Source organism: Rhinoraja longicauda, chromosome 9 (genome assembly GCF_053455715.1).
Source record: "Rhinoraja longicauda isolate Sanriku21f chromosome 9, sRhiLon1.1, whole genome shotgun sequence".
NCBI lineage: Eukaryota > Metazoa > Chordata > Chondrichthyes > Rajiformes > Arhynchobatidae > Rhinoraja > Rhinoraja longicauda.
Genome location: NC_135961.1, coordinates 56,995,322 through 57,011,751, shown reverse-complemented (window position 1 = coordinate 57,011,751; position 16,430 = coordinate 56,995,322). Strand labels below are relative to the sequence as shown.

General features: G+C 46.7%; 1 protein-coding gene across 16 annotated transcripts in view; it reads left to right on the top strand.

Annotated features, from left to right (window-relative positions):
• Positions 1 to 16,430, top strand: part of LOC144596779 (nesprin-1-like) — a 468,061-nt gene that overhangs the window by 375,074 nt on the left and 76,557 nt on the right. For all 16 annotated transcript variants that reach the window (XM_078405564.1, XM_078405576.1, XM_078405565.1 and 13 more), the window contains 4 exons: positions 2,860 to 2,985; positions 3,185 to 3,340; positions 11,764 to 11,922; positions 14,963 to 15,129. In XM_078405564.1, coding sequence (XP_078261690.1) covers positions 2,860 to 2,985; positions 3,185 to 3,340; positions 11,764 to 11,922; positions 14,963 to 15,129 — 608 coding nt within the window. The remainder of the gene's footprint in view (positions 1 to 2,859; positions 2,986 to 3,184; positions 3,341 to 11,763; positions 11,923 to 14,962; positions 15,130 to 16,430) is intronic.

Sequence of the window (16,430 nt, the reverse complement as noted above, 5' to 3'; positions counted from 1 at the left end):
ATTAGGCAGGTGGTCATAATGTTTTGGCTCATCGGGTCATAATGTTTTGGCTGATCGGTGTATATATTAGAGAGATCTTGTGGTCCAAGTCAATAATTCCCTGAAAGTGGCAACACAAGTAGATAGTGTGAAGGCAGCAATATGGTATGCTCGCTTTCACAGGTCGGGGCATTGAGTACAAGAGTCAGGAAGCCATGATGCAGCTTTATAGGTCTATGGTTAGGCCGCCTTTGGAGTATTGCATGCTGTTCTGGTCGCCCCATTACAGGAAGGATGTGAAGGCGGTGCAGAGGAGTGCGGGGGCGGCACAGTAGCACAGCGGTAGTTGTTGCCTTACAGCGCCAGATACCCTGGTTCAATTCTGACCACGGGTGCTGTCTGTACGGAGTTTGTACGTTCTCCATGTGACCGCGTGGGTTTCTCCAGGTGCTCCGGTTTCCTCCCACGTTCAAATACGTACGGGTTTCTAGGTTGATTGGCTTCTGTAGATTCTCCCTAACATGTAGGATAGGACTAGTGTACGAGTGATTGTTGGTCGGCGTGGACTCGGTGGGCCGAAGGACCTGTTTCCAAGCTTTATCTCTAAACTGAAAACTAAAAGGAGGTTTACCGGAATGATTTGTGGATTTGTGGGGTATTTGCGACAGGGAGCGGTTGGACAGACTTGGATTGTTTTCTCCTGAACGCCGGATGTTGCAGGGAGACCTGATCGAAGCACATAAAATTCTGAGAAGCATAGATAGGGTAGACAGTCAGAACCTAATTCCCAGGATGGAACTTTTACTCCAGCACTTTGTTGCCATTCTACAACACAGTATGTTGGCAGTCATAGCGAGGGGATTTGAGTATAGGAGCAGGGAGGTTCTGCTGCAGTTGTACAGGGCATTGGTGAGACCACACCTGGAATATTGCGTACAGTTTTGGTCTCCTAATCTGAGGAAAGACATTCTTGCCATAGAGGGAGTACAGAGAAGGTTCACCAGATTGATTCCTGGGATGGCAGGACTTTCATATGAAGAAAGACTGGATAGACTCGGCTTGTACTCGCTGGAATTTAGAAGATTGAGGGGGGATCTTATAGAAACTTACAAAATTCTTAAGGGGTTGGACAGGCTAGATGCAGGAAGATTGTTCCCAATGTTGGGGAAGTCCAGAACAAGGGGTCACAGTTTAAGGATAAGGGGGAAGTCTTTTAGGACCGAGATGAGAAAGTTTTTTTTCACATAGAGTGTGGTGAATCTGTGGAATTCTCTGCCACAGAAGGTAGTTGAGGCCAGTTCATTGGCTATATTTAAGAGGGAGTTAGATGTGGCCCCTGTGGCTAAAGGGTTCAGGGGGTATGGAGAGAAGGCAGGTACGGGATACTGAGTTGGATGATCAGCCATGATCATATTGAATGGCGGTGCAGGCTCGAAGGGCCGAATGGCCTACTCCTGCACCTATTTTCTATGTTTCTATGTGACTATCACAGAATTCCTTGTGGGCCAGAAGGAGCGGGAGTGCTGTACGTCTCCACTCCATCCTCAGTACTTCAAGAAAGTCTTGGAACATTTTCCTTCCTCCCCTCCACCCCCTACCCCACCATTAATTGTTGCCTTTGTCATTGCTGGGTGGTAGTGTGAACTGTGAGGAGGATGCTATGAGGTTGCAGGGTGACTTGGACAGGTTGTGTGAGTGGGCGGATGCATGGCAGATGCAGTTTAATGTGGATAAGTGTGAGATTATCCACTTTGGTGGTAAGAATAGGAAGGCAGAGTATTATCTGAATAGTGTCCAGTTGGGAAAAGGGGAAATACAACGAGAACTGGGTGTCCTAGTTCATCAGTCACTGAAAGTAAGCATCCAGGTACAGCAGGCAGTGAAGATAGCTAATGGAATGTTGGCCTTCATAACAAGAGGAGTTGAGTATAGGAGCAAAGTGGTCCTTCTGCAGTTGTACATGGCCCTAGTGAGACTACACCTGGAGTATTGTGTGCAGTCTTGGTCTCCAAATTTGAGGAAGGACATTCTTATTATTGAGGGCGTGCAGCGTAGGTTTACTAGGTTAATTCCCTGAATGGCGGGACTGTCGTATGTTGAAAGACTGGAGCGACTGGGCTTGTATATTCTGGAATTTAGAAGGATGAGAGGGGATCTTATTGAAACATATAAGATTATTAAGGGATTGGACACTCTAGAGGCAGGAAACATGTTCCCGATGTTGGGCGAGTCCCGAATCAGGGGCCACAGTTTAAGAATAAGGGGTCGGCCATTTAGAACGGAGATGAGGAAAAACGTTTTTCACTCAGAGAGTTATGAAGCTGTGGAACTCTCTGCCTCAGTAGGCAGTGGAGGCCAATTCCCTGGATGCTTTCAAGAGAGAGTTAGACAGAGCTCTTAATGATAGCGGAGTCAAGGGATATGGGGAGAAGGCAGGAACGGGATACTGATTGTGGATGATCAGCCATGATCACGGTGAATGGCCGTGCTGGCTCGAAGGGCCGAATGGCCAACTCCTGCACCTATTGTCTATTGTCTATTTTCCTTCCCTCCTCCACCCCCTGCCCCGCCATTAATTGTTGCCTTTGTCATTTCCCACCTACCCACTGCCCACCACAGTGGGCAGGAACCTCCTTCCTTGCCCATGTAGCAATCAGCAACAGCTCCATCCTTTAATCACAGTCAACCTCCAACCAGTGTGACCTCCTTCGATGCTGCATTATGTTTTGGCTACGCATAGACAGCTTATTGATCGCGTTCTCCCTATCCAACCCCACACAGAGTGGCGCGCGGCTGAGATCAGATCTCCCATTCGCTCTCGTGTGCCTAATTGATGCTTTTAATGGCTCTGCTGACTGATGTTATTGATACCTTTTAAAGGACTGGGAGCGATGTGAGAGAGGAATCGCCGAGTCTCTGGACAAGCTGAGGTCCTTCAAGAAAAAGCTGTCCCTGCCACTGCCTGACCATCACGATGAGCTGCACTCGGAACAGATCAGATGCATGGTGAAGTTCTATTTAATGCTTTATTTAGTTTGAATATTTTACTACTGATATCTAAGAATTTTAAATTGAATGCAGATCCTATCAATCCTATCCAGATTGACCTGTCGGCTGATTGATAACACTGTCCCACTGAGTGCAGTGTGTCAATGATTTATTGAGGTAGATTGTAATGCACGTGGTTTGATTTTTCTCCCTGCAGGAACTGGAAAGCTCCTTTGGAGGGTGGACTGATGACCTTGCCCACTTCTCCTTTCTGAAGGAGACCTTGTCCAGCTACATCCGTGCTGACGACATCTCGATCTTGCAGGAGCGCATCGAACTGCTGCACAGGCAGTGGGATGAGCTGTGCTACCAGGTAATGGCTATCATCTGCCCCCCTGAGTATTGATCCCTCTCTAGTCATTTCTGCATTGGAGTTCATTGACAGGTAGTTTGGGCGGCACAGTGGTGCAGCGGTAGTGCTGCTGCCTTACAACGGGACGGCACGGTAGCGCAGCGGTAGAGTTGCTGCTTTACAGCGAATGCAGCCCTGGAGACTCAGGTTCGATCCTGACTACGGGTGCTGCACTGTAAGGAGTTTGTACGTTCTCCCCGTGACCTGCGTGGGTTTTCTCCAAGATCTTCGGTTTCCTCCCACACTCCAAAGACGTACAGGTATGTAGGTTAATTGGCTGGGTAAATGTAAAAATTGTCCCTAGTGGGTGTAGGATAGTGTTAATGTGCGGGGATCGCTGGGCGGCACGGACTTGGAGGGCCGAAAAGGCCTGTTTCCGGCTGTATAGATATGATGATGATGACAACGCCAGAGACCTGGGTTCGATCCTGACTACGGGTGCTGTCTGTACAGAGTTTGTACGTTCTCCCAGTGACCCAGATGGGTTTTCCCCGGGTGCTCCAGTTTACTCCCACACTCCAAAGACGTACAGGTTTGCAGGCTAATTGGCTTTGGTAAAATATGTAGGCTAGTGTTAGTGTACGGGGTGGTCGCTGGTTGGCACAGCTCGGTGGGCCGAATGGCTTGTTTCCACGCTGTTTCTCTGAAGTCTAAAGGCACAGATGTGTTGTAAAAGAGATGTAGGGGATTATATTTTTAAGCACAAGGTGGTAAAGACCTCGAATTTTTTTAATTATAAGTGTAATGGAAGCAGTGATGATCAATGATTTCAAAAAAAGAAACTTGTGGCAAATAAACTTACAGGGCCAGAGAACTAGAACAAGGGGAAATGGGACTTGCTGGGTTATACTGAGAGCCATCATGGGCTGAGTGAACTCTTGTGCGGTAATGACAATTGCCCAGAAACGGGCTATTGCCCAGAAACGGTGTCCATTTTTTTAATGGGCAGTTAGTTCATGCATACCATTCCTTCTGCATGCGTTTTAATGGTCAAGATCCTGTGACCAAGCCTCTACTCTTTGCTGCAGGCCTTTATTAACATGAGTGTTGTTTCTCTGGTGTTATTTGTACACATAGTGATTCATTAATGTACTTAATGATTTCTCCCTTTATAACAAACATCTGGCTCAAATTATTTGCAACCTGCAAACTTTTGCTTTTTAACACTCAGTTAAATATAGTGAAATAAGTTTTCGTTTTTCTTTTTCTTTTCGGAGATAGAGCACAGGAACAGGCCCTTCAGCCCACAGAGTCCATACCGACCATCATTCACCTGTTCGAGTTCTGTGTTATCTCAATTTCTCATCCACGCACTATACACTCGGGACAATTCAGAGGCCAATTAACCTGTACGTATTCGGAATGTGGGAGGAAAGCAGAGCACCCGGAGTAAACCTATGCGGTCGTGGGGGAACGTGCAAACTCCGTACAGACAGCACCCGAGGTCGGGATCGAATCTGGGCCTCTGGCGCTTCAAGGCAGTGACTCTACCGCTGCGCTACTGTGCCGCCCATTCCAGTGACTTTGTGTCCAGCAAGACTTGATAAATCTTTGTGCAGAATGAATAATTTATCATACAAGCTCCTGACTTGAACCTCTGTTATATCACAGTTAGAATTAATTCTCTAGTCAGTAGAAGTCCACCTGGTACATGGAAACCTTCAGTGTTCGTTTGATCGTGGTACAAACATTATTTGGATATTGCTGTTTAAGAGATCATTTCCTTTCAATTGTCTGTAGATGGTGTTGACACTTTACTGTCACTTGTACCTAGCTAGGTACAGTGAAATAATTTATTTTTGCATACAAACTACACAAAAGAGTTGCCTCAAAGGTGCTGACAAAGTGCTCATTCCTTCTTCGTCCCCTTCGCAGCAAGTGGATATTTTTAAGGCAGAGATAGATAGATTCTTGATTAGTACGGGTGTCAGGGGTTATGAGGAGGAGAATGAGTTAGGAGGGAGAGATGATTGAATGGCGGGGTAGACTTGATGGGCCGACTGGCCTAATTCTACTCCTATCACTTATGAACTTATGAGGTTAGTTCACAGAGCACAGTCCACCGTTATCCTTCGTGGTGGTCTGGATGTGCAGCAGAAAGTACCGTCATCTCGGTTACTTTCATGGGGTAACGTTCGTTTTAAAGCAGACCACAACAGGAAGTATGTTTCATCTCAGAACCTGAGGGAGGTCACCTGACAGCAGACACCGTGCGACCTGCTTGCAGGTTCGGCCGCACTGCATGTTTGTTTTGGAGATTCACATTCTACAACATCGACCCCGCTGAAAGAATTGAACGTTGCGATTAGACCAAGTACATTGCCCAAATCTCATGTGGCGAACGTTGTGCGATATGCTGGAACTCGAGACTCATGGTTGATGTAGGTCGCTCCTGTGAGTATACTTGATGAGCTGGCACTCCGTTTCCTCTTGGGTTTGCAATGCATAATAATTTGAACTTCCTGTAAAGCATTTTGTACATCGTATCTGATGGTGTTTAGTGCCTCGGTTTTATTTTATAAATTTGTACGCACATTTAATTTTAATGAGAATTTCATCCATAATTAATGTGAAATGTCTACAGTTCTGATGGTCAGACGGTCTTTATGATAAAGATGTCAAGTTACAATTTAGAAGGATTGTTTCAAGTTAACGTTTTAAGTTTAAACATCAAAGTGATTTTTTTTTTAAATGGAAGAGTTCAGACACGTTTCACCGTGTAAGAATAAGGGGGAGGCCATTTAGGACTGAGATGAGAAAAAACCTTTTCACCCAGAGAGTTGTGAATCTGGAATTCTCTGCCACAAAAGGCAGTGGAGGCCAATTCACTGGATGTTTTCAAGAGAGAGTTAGATATAGCTCTTAGAGCTAAGGGAATCAAAGGATATGGGGAGAAAGCAGGAATTGGGTACTGATTTTGGGTGATCAGCCATGATCATATTGAATGGCGGTGCTGGCTCGAGGGGCCGAATGGCCTACTGCACCTATGTTCTATGTTTCTATGAATTCATAATAGTCAATAGCTCTGATAAAGGAAGAAGGTTCTGTCAACAGGGGGAGATTAGTAACCAGAGGACAGGAGTGTCCTCAACAACTTCTCCTTTGACTCCTCCCACTTCCTCCAAACCAGAGGCGTAGCTATGGGCACTCGCATGGGCCCTAGCTACGCCTGCCTCTTTGTTGGGTACGTCGAACAATCCCTGTTCCAGACGTACACTGGCCCCATCCCCGAACTCTACCTCCGCTACATCGACGACTGCATTGGTGCTACCTCTTACACCCATGCAGAACTCACTGACTTTATACACTTCACCTCCAATTTCCATCCTGCCCTTAAATATACCTGGACTATCTCTGACATCTCCCTCCCGTTTCTGGACCTCACCATCTCCATCACAGGAGAAAAACTAGTGACGGACATTTATTACAAGCCCACCGACTCGCACAGCTATCTGGACTACACTTCTTCCCACCCGGTCCCCTGCAAAAAGTCTATCCCCTACTCCCAATTCCTCCGTCTACGCCGCATCTGCGCCCGGGATGAGGTGTTTCACACTAGGGCTTCCGAGATGTCCTCGTTTTTCAGAAAACGGGGCTTCCCCTCCTCCATTATAGATGAGGCTCTCACTAGGGTCTCTTCTACATCCCGCAGCTCCGCTCTTGCTCCCCATCCCCACACTCGCAACAAGGACAGGATCCCCCTCGTTCTCACCTTCCACCCCACCAGCCAGCGGATCCAACATATTATCCACCAACATTTCCGTCACCTACAACAGGACCCCACCACTGGCCATATCTTCCCATCCCCTCCCCTCTCTGCGTTCCGCAGAGACCGTTCCCTCCGCAACTCCCTGGTCCACTCGTCCCTTCCTATCCAAACCACCCTAACCCCGGGCACTTTCCCTTGCAACCGCACGAGATGCAACACCTGTCCCTTTACCTCCCCCCTCAACTCCATCAAAGGACCCAAACATTCTTTCCAGGTGAGACAGAGGTTCACCTGCACCTCCTCCAACCTCATCTATTGCATCCGCTGCTCTAGATGTCAACTTATCTATATCGGCGAAACCAAGCGCAGGCTCGGCGATCGCTTCGCTGAACACCTGCGCTCGGTCCGCATTAACGCAACTGATCTCCCGGTGGCCCAGCACTTTAACTCCCCCTCCCATTCCCAGTCTGACCTCTCTGTCATGGGCCTCCTCCAGTGCCATAGTGAGGCCCGCCGGAAATTGGAGGAGCAGCACCTCATATTTCGCCTGGGCAGTTTGCGGCCCGGTGGTATGAACGTCGACTTCTCCAACTTCAGATAGCTCCTCTGTCCTTCCCTTCCCCTCCTCCTTCCCAGATCTCCCTCTATCTTCCTGTCTCCACCTATATCCTTCCTTTGTCCCACCCCCGACATCAGTCTGAAGAAGGGTCTCGACCCGAAACGTCACCCATTCCTTCTCTCCCGAGATGCTGCCTGACCTGCTGAGTTACTCCAGCATTTTGTGAATAAATCGATTTGTACCAGCATCTGCAGTTATTTTCTTGTAAAACATTCTAGTTGTGGATAAGGAGAGCAATATTTTATGCAAAAGATTGGAGGAGATGAAATGTAATTCTTAAAAGATTTGTGGGCGCATAGTTGTTCAGTTTCAGGAGGGATATATATGTACTTGAAAAGGAAATACTTTCAGGGCTGTGGGCAAAGGAAATAGACACAAAGTGCTGGAGTAACACAGCGGATCAGGCAGCATCTTTGGAGAAAAAGGATGGGTGATGTTTTGGGTCGGGACCCTCCTTCAAACTTTGAATAAGGGTCCCGACACAAAACCATCCTTTCGGGTTGGGAACATCCTTTTTCTCCAGAGATGCTGCCTGACCCGCTGAGTTACTCCAGCACTTTGTGTCTAACATTCCAATCCGGATTCCGCTCCAACCACAGTACTGAAACTGCACTCCTCAAAATCATCAACGACCTTCTCCTCTCCTCTGACGCTGGCAACCTCAACATTCTCATCCTACTCGACCTCAGCGCCGCCTTTGACACCATAAATCACTCCATCCTCCTCGCCCGACTTGAAACCACCTTTAACATCACCGGCACAGCCCTATCCTGGATCAAATCATACCTCTCCGACAGGCACCAGTTCATCTCCATTAATAACTGCAAATCCCCCACCGCTCCCCTCCCCCAAGGTGTCCCCCAAGGTTCAGTTCTTGGCCCCCTCCTCTTCATCCTGTACCTGTTCCCCCTTGGTCAATTAATCCGCCGTCATGGTCTCAAGTTCAACTGCTATGCCGATGATATCCAGCTCCTCATCTCCACCAAGTCAATCTCCACCACCACACACTCTACCCTGACAAACTGCATCACTGAAATAAAATCTTGGCTTCAATTCAATTTCCTCAAACTCAACTGCGACAAATCTGAAATCATCATCATTGGTCCAAAAACCCTCACCAAATCCACCCACAACTTCATCCTCAATATTGATGGTTTCCCAGTATCCACCTCCCCTCACATCCGGAATCTTGGAATCATCTGTGATCAAACCCTATCCTTCAACAAACACATCAAACACATCACCAAGCCAGCCTTCTTCCACCTCAAAAACATCGCCCGTCTCCGTCCATCCCTCTCCTCCACAGCTGCAGAAACCCTCATCCACGCCTTCATCACCTCCCGTCTGGACTACTGCAACAGCCTCCTCTATGGTTCACCCTCAAAAATCATCAACAAACTCCAACACATCCAGAACTCCGCTGCCCGTCTACTCACCCACTCCCCGATCCGTGACCATATCACCACCGTCCTTTACAAGCTCCACTAGCTCCCCATCCCCCAGAGAATCCAGTACAAAACCCTCCTCATGACATACAAAGCCCTCCATAACCTGGCCCCATCCTACCTGACTGACCTCCTCCACAGACACACTCCAACCCGTAACCTCCGCTCTGCTGCTGCAAACCTCCTGTTCCCCCCAATCCGGACCAAACTCAGATCCTGGGGGGACAGGGCTTTCTCCATCGCTGCTCCCACACTCTGGAACTCACTACCCCAAACCGTCAGAGACTCCTCCTCACTCACCTCATTCAAAACATCACTGAAGTCTCACCTGTTCAGCACTGCCTTCAATCACTGACCGTCACCTCACCTTCTTTTTCCTTTTCTCTTCGTTTACTTATTTATTTATTTATTTTCTTTTATGTTTTAGTAAACCTTGTAAAGCGTCTTTGAGTGTTTAGAAAAGTGCTATATAAATGTAATGCATTATTATTATTATTATTATCTTCGGTATAAACCAACATCTGCAGTTCCTTTCTACATGTTTTGTGGGGAAAGGGGGGGGGGGTGTGTGGATTGGTTCCAACTGGATAGCTCTTTCAAATAGCTAATACTAGTCATGTAGTTAAATATTCAATTGGCGGATCAGGTATTGATCAAGCAGACTGGCTAATCCTAGATTTTTTTAGTTTAATGCTGATGTGTCCTATAGAGAAAATCGGAAACTATTTCTTCATGTTCCAATGGTTGTGGTAAGCTTCTCACGGCAAAGTACCCAGCCTCTGACTTGCCCCAAGAGCCAAAGTTTAGTTTAGTTTAGAGACACAGCGCGGAATCAGCCCCTTCAGCCGACCAAGTCCACTCCGAATAGCGATCCCCGCACATTAACAATATCTTACATACACTTGGGACAATTGACATTTATACCAAGCCAATGAGCCTACAAAACTGTACGTCGTTGGAGTGTGGGAGGAAACCGGAACTTGCCGGAGAAAACCCATGCAGGTCATGGGGAGAATGTACAAATAAGCACCCCCCATAGTCAGGATCGAACCCGGGTCTCTGGCGCTGTAAGGCAGCAATTCTACTGCTGTGCCACTGTGCCGCCCCTGTGTTTCTGTGGTTGGCCCAGTTGGTTTTTAATGCAAACTACAAACTTGGCAAGTTGTCAAACAAAAAATACAAGGGAGGAGTTGAGCTTTTAATTTAGTAATGCAATTTATTAGTGGTCATGGATATGGGCAGACTCTGGAGTTATTTCACTATTGAAGAAGCGAGTTTGGTATTACAACGTCGGTGAGTGAGCGAGATCCTGACGATTAATAACAACCATTTTTGTTAGTTTTTGTTTTGGGAGAGGGGAATTAAATGAAATGTATGACTATCAATAGATAATATGAGAAGTATTTGTGGGGTTTTCACGTCTTACTATACCAGTCCATGGGCTGTATGCATGTTTGTTGACTTCTGAATGAGTTCTGCGTGTACATGTGTAAGTAAAGTTGTGTAGTACAAAACTTAGTCACGAATCTCCTGACTAATCATGTCTCTTCTGATTCCCATTACATTGGATAATTTTAATCAGTATTTGACATTCTAATTTTCGGTTATAATCTTGTGATTGTATAAATCAGTTCAATATACTTGCGCCATTTTCTTTTGCATCGTAACTTGTACCTGTATGTAATGGACATACTTACAGATCGTGATTTGATAAGGCCCACGCAGACGAAACAGATAATAAATAAATGCCCAGCACTGAGGTGCATTCTCGACTGTCGAGAGATATTTATAGAATGACCACGGCGTCTACAGTTGCAGGCTTTGACATTGTCCGACTACAAGAAACACAACTCTGTGAAACTATTGGTTGGAATTGATCCAATCGGCATGATCACATTCTTATCAAAAGCTTGGGGTGGGCGATCATGAGGAAGAGTGGATTTTTGAACTTAGTTGATCCTGGGGATTGCATAATGGCAGATAGAGGATTTCCCATTCAAGAAGACTTGATGTTTCGCCAAGCCTATTTAGAGATCCCCCCTCCCTCCCAGCGGTGGCTATCAGCAAATGACCAGAGAAACAGTACGCAAAACCAAGAAGGTCACCAATGTCCGCATTCATTGGTCGCCTAAAGTGGTTTAACATCCTGAGAAACATTTCACCCATCACTTTAGTTCCGCATATTGATGATATTTTCACCGTCTGTGCAGCGTTATGTAATTTACTTCCTCCATTGGTGTGTAAATGAGCTGTTGTTGCACTTGCAGATCATTTTGATCAGAAGTTCAACTTTATGTTCAACCAGATTTGATATGAACGGAAATCCAGAACTCAATCAGTAAAAGTTCATGCAACTCTTAATTTCTTTCATTTCATTTAATCATTTATCAACCATTGCTTCAGTGTACATTAGCCATTAAGTTCACGAGCAATGCTCTTTGTTTATCCCGAATGACCGTTGACAAATCCCATGATTCCTTGCGTTTATCGAGATACCGAACTCGCTTATTGCCTCCCATCAGCGAAATGTTGCAATGATGTTAATATTTAATGCACCCTTGTGCCTTTCTGGTTCGTGCCTGATCCTCCTTCTCCTGCTTCAAATCTCCAGGTCTTGTCGCGCAGACAGCTGGTGACGGAGAAGCTGAACGAGTGGGCACTGTTTAATGAGAAGAACAAGGAGCTGTGCGAGTGGTTGACTCAAATGGAGAGCAAAGTGTCACAGAACGGGGACATCAGCATCGAGGAGATGATCGACAAGCTGAAGAAGGTAAATTCGGAAACTCTGCCGATCGTATTTTTAAACCCTGGACAGATTGGATGTGCAGTGGATGTTTCCACCAGTGGGAGACTCTTGGACCAGAGGTCATATCATCATATCATATCATATCATCATATATATACAGCCGGAAACAGGCCTTTTCGGCCCTCCAAGTCCGTGCCGCCCAGCGATCCCCGTACATTAACACTATCCTACACCCACTAGGGACAATTTTTTTACATTTACCCAGCCAATTAACCTACATACCTGTACGTCTTTGGAGTGTGGGAGGAAACCGAAGATCTCGGAGAAAACCCACGCAGGTCACGGGGAGAACGTACAAACTCCTTACAGTGCAGCACCCGTAGTCAGGATCGACCCTGAGTCTCCGGCGCTGCATTCGCTGTAAAGCAGCAACTCTACCGCGCGCTGTCATAGTCTCAGAATTAATGGATGTTCCTGTAGGAAAGAGATGAGGAGGAATTTCTGTAGTCAGAGGGTGGTGAATCTATGGAATTCATTGCCACAGAAGGCTGTGGAGGCCGAGTCAAATGATATTTTTAAAGCAGAGATAGGCAGATTCTTGATTAGTATGGGTGTCAGGGGCTATGGGGAGAAGGCAGGAGAATTGGGTTAAGAGGGCAAGATAGATCAGCCATGATTGAATGGTGGAGTAGACTTGATGGGCTGAATGGCCTATTTCTGCTCCCATCACTGATGAACACATAATACATAGGCAACAACTTTCCACTTTTACGTGCACAGATACAGCAATCTTTGAGTGTTTTAGCAGAGATGGAACAATTAGGGCAAGTGAGCATATGATCCAAATGATCTGCCACCTTTAAGCTGAACGTTGGCGCTGCGCCCCCTGCTTAACATTTAAGTAATATGTTTTAATGCAAGGAAGCATTACCTTCTCATGTAGCAGATCAAGCTTCATAAAGTTTGAAAGATGTTCTGGTTCTAAACAAGACACTGTTATGAAAAGGAGGAAATGGGTTGGTGTGTAATATGTGTGGCATGTGTCATATATGCAAAAGGAATTTCACTGTGCAGTTGCATCAGTGACAAATCAGGCACCATTGAACCATTCAATTTTGGTCTCCAAATTTGAGGAAGGATATTCTTGCTATTGAGGGCGTGCAGCATAGGTTTACTAGGTTAATTCCCGGAATGGCGGGACTGTCCTATGTTGAAAGACTGGAGCAAATGGGCTTGTATACTCTGGAATTTAGAGGGATGAGAGGGGATCTTATCGAAACATAAGATTATTAAGGGGTTGGACACGTTAGAGGCAGGAAACATGTTCCCAATGTTGGGGGAGTCCAGAACAAGGGGCCACAGTTTAAGAATAAGGGGTAGGCCATTTAGAACGGAGACGAGGAAAAACCTTTTCAGTCAGAGAGTTGTGAATCTGTGGAATTCTCTGCCTCAGAAGGCAGTGGAGGCCAAGTCTCTGAATGCATTAAAGAGAGAGCTAGATAGAGCTCTTAAGGATAGCGGAGTCAGGGGGTATGGGGAGAAGGCAGGAACGGGGTACTGATTGTGGATGATCAGCCATGATCGCATTGAATGGTGGTGCTGGCTCGAAGGGCCGAATGGACTACTCCTGCACCTATTGTCTATTGTCATTTAAGCACCATTGGTGTTTTGGAGATGCATTGTCACTCTGAACTAGAACGGGCCCTTTGGCCCACGATGTCCATGCCGACGCCGACCATCAAGTACCTATCTATGCCAACCTTCCAGCAACTTGGTCTATGGCCTTCCATGCATTGCCGACTCAAGTTCCCATCGATGTAACTATTTAGATAGTCCTCAAATGTTCTAGATTAATATCTTTCTCCCCATTTTTGTTGGCAAAATTAACATGTTGGCTGGAGAACCCGCCTTTATCGGGAGCTGCTTTAATATCGCAATATAGTAGATCCCATTTAGCTCATCAGGCTCTTTCAACAGCGTACAGTCTCATTCTCCAGCTTTTTCCCCACAATGTTTTTCCCTCAATACCTTTCTCAATCCATTTTTTTTGTTAAAGCCATGTTCAATTCTGCTACAACCACCCATAGAGTCAGTGAGGAAACAGGCCCATCGGCCCAACTTGCCCACGCCGACCAACGTGTCCCATCTACAATAATCCCACCTGCGTTTGGCCCATATCCCTCTAAACCTATCCTTTCCACGTACCTGTCTAAATGTTTCTTAAACGTTGCCCGTCAGGAAGGGCACTCCACATTGTAATGTTTTGCTGCATGAAGAACTGTTTCCTCTTGTTGTCTCTGGTTTACTTGCCAATAGCTTTAAATCTGTGTCCTTGGCTTCTGAGGCCTTCCACCAAGTTGTTTTGCTTGGTAAATGGAAGACAAAAGACCAAGGAGTGGGAACTGAGGGAGACCTGGTTGCATTCTTCACTGGAGGTTGTTGGGGAGAGCAGCATGAGTGGCCAGGGCCCAGTATTTTTTGGTATTCGCATTATATTTTTCCCTTCGACCTGTGTTCAGTTGAACGTTGCCTTATTGTCACCAGTCTGATGAAGGGTCCCGACACAAAACAACCTCTGTCCACTTCCTCCACACATTAGTTTAGTTTAGTTTAAAGATACAGCCTGGAAACAGGCCCTTTGGCCCACCGAGTCCACGCCAACTATCAATCACCCGTTCGCGCCAGTTCTATCTTATCTCACTTTCACATCCACTACCTACAAACTAGAGCAATTTAAAGAGACCAATTATCCCACAAACCCGCACTTCTTTGAAATGTGGGAGGAAACCGGAGCACCCAGAGAAAACCCACGCCGTCACAGGGAGAACGCGTAAACTCCAAACAAACAGCACCCTAGGTCGGGATCCAACCCGGGTTTCTGGCGCTGCGAGGCAGCAGTTCTACCACTGTGCTACCCACAATGCTGCCTGATTTGCAGAGTTCCTCCAGCACTTTTGTGTTTTGCTCAAGATTCCAACGCCTGCGGTTCGTTGCGGCCCCGCTGGCTGATTGATTGCCATCAGGGGGACGCAAACCTGTAACATGGCTCTTTCCCTGCCCACAGGATTATCAGGAGGAGGTCGCATCAGCAGCAGAGAACAAGGTGCAGCTGCAACAGATGGGCCAGAGACTTGTCCGGGCAAGTCACGAGAACAAAGCGTCCGAGATAGAATATAAACTGGGCAAGATTGATGACCGGTGGCAACATCTGCTGGACCTCATGGGCGCCAGGTAAGAGACAAATCAGATTGGCTAGGTGCTAGAGAAGTGGCTTCAACAGCACTTGAAACGTACCAAACCTAATGTGCACTGTCTTGAAGTAAATCAACAGGTCAGGCAGCATCTCTGTAGAACATGGATAGGTGATGATTCGGGTCAGAACCTCCCTCAGATGCTGCCTTACCTACTGAGTTACACCAGCACTTTGTTTTCTTTTGGTAAACCAGCATCTGCAGTTCCTTGTGTCTAAGCCCAATGCTCTGTTTGCCTGTGTTTGCGTGGCTGTGACACTGAATGCACTGAAACTCTGTTCATCTGACACGCTCTGAACTTGGGTGGTGATGGACAGCAGGTTTTCCTGGAAACATAAGTAGGTGTGTGGAACGGGGAGAAGTGGAACCACGAGGCTGGTGAGTGGAAAGGGTACTCTGGGATCCTCAGCCAGTCGGCTTGAAGCCGAACCATCCAGCTTCTCCAGACAGTAGTGGATTTTCAAAGTTTTACCGTAATCACCATCACCTCAGGTAATCCTTGTTTTTTTTGACATGGGTTAATATGTCCCCAAATCTGGTACTTTCTGCCCTGGTGAAGGGAATCCTGAGCAGTTTCACCTGATGCACTTGATGTGAGGCATCAGGTCCAGTCCACACTGGCAGCCATTGGTCTCCTGTTGCCTCTTCATCACAGACAGGCTGGGGAACACAAGGTTAGGCTTCGGTTGTTTAGAGCCAAGGTCTGTTCAGTTTGGGTTGCCACGTCACAAAAGGATATGAGAAGCGTAGTGTAAATCTGGAACGTTCTGTTTTGTGGACCATGGATTCTGGGCGTTGCTTTGACTTTTGAAGACCAAGGTTGACATTTGTTGCCAATTCTCATCCAGGGTCTTGGTGCAAAGGAGGATAACTGGTGTTGAGGCATTTGGTAAATCTAATAGAAACATAGAAACATAGAAAATAGGTGCAGGAGTTGGCCATTCGGCCCTTCGAGCCTGCACCGCCATTCAATATGATCATGGCTGATCATCCAGCTCAGTAACCTGTACCTGCCTTCTCTCCATACCCCCTGATCCCTTTAGCAAAAAGGGCCACATCTAACTCCCTCTTAAATATAGCCAATGAACTGGCCTCAACTACCTTCTGTGGCAGAGAATTCCACAGACTCACCACTCTCTGTGTGAAGAAATGTTTTCTCATCTCGGTCCTAAAAGACTTCCCCCTTATCCTTAAGCTGTGACCCCTGGTTCTGGACTCCCCCAACATCGGGAACAATCTTCCCGCATCTAGCCTCTCCAACCCCTCAAGAATTTTATATGT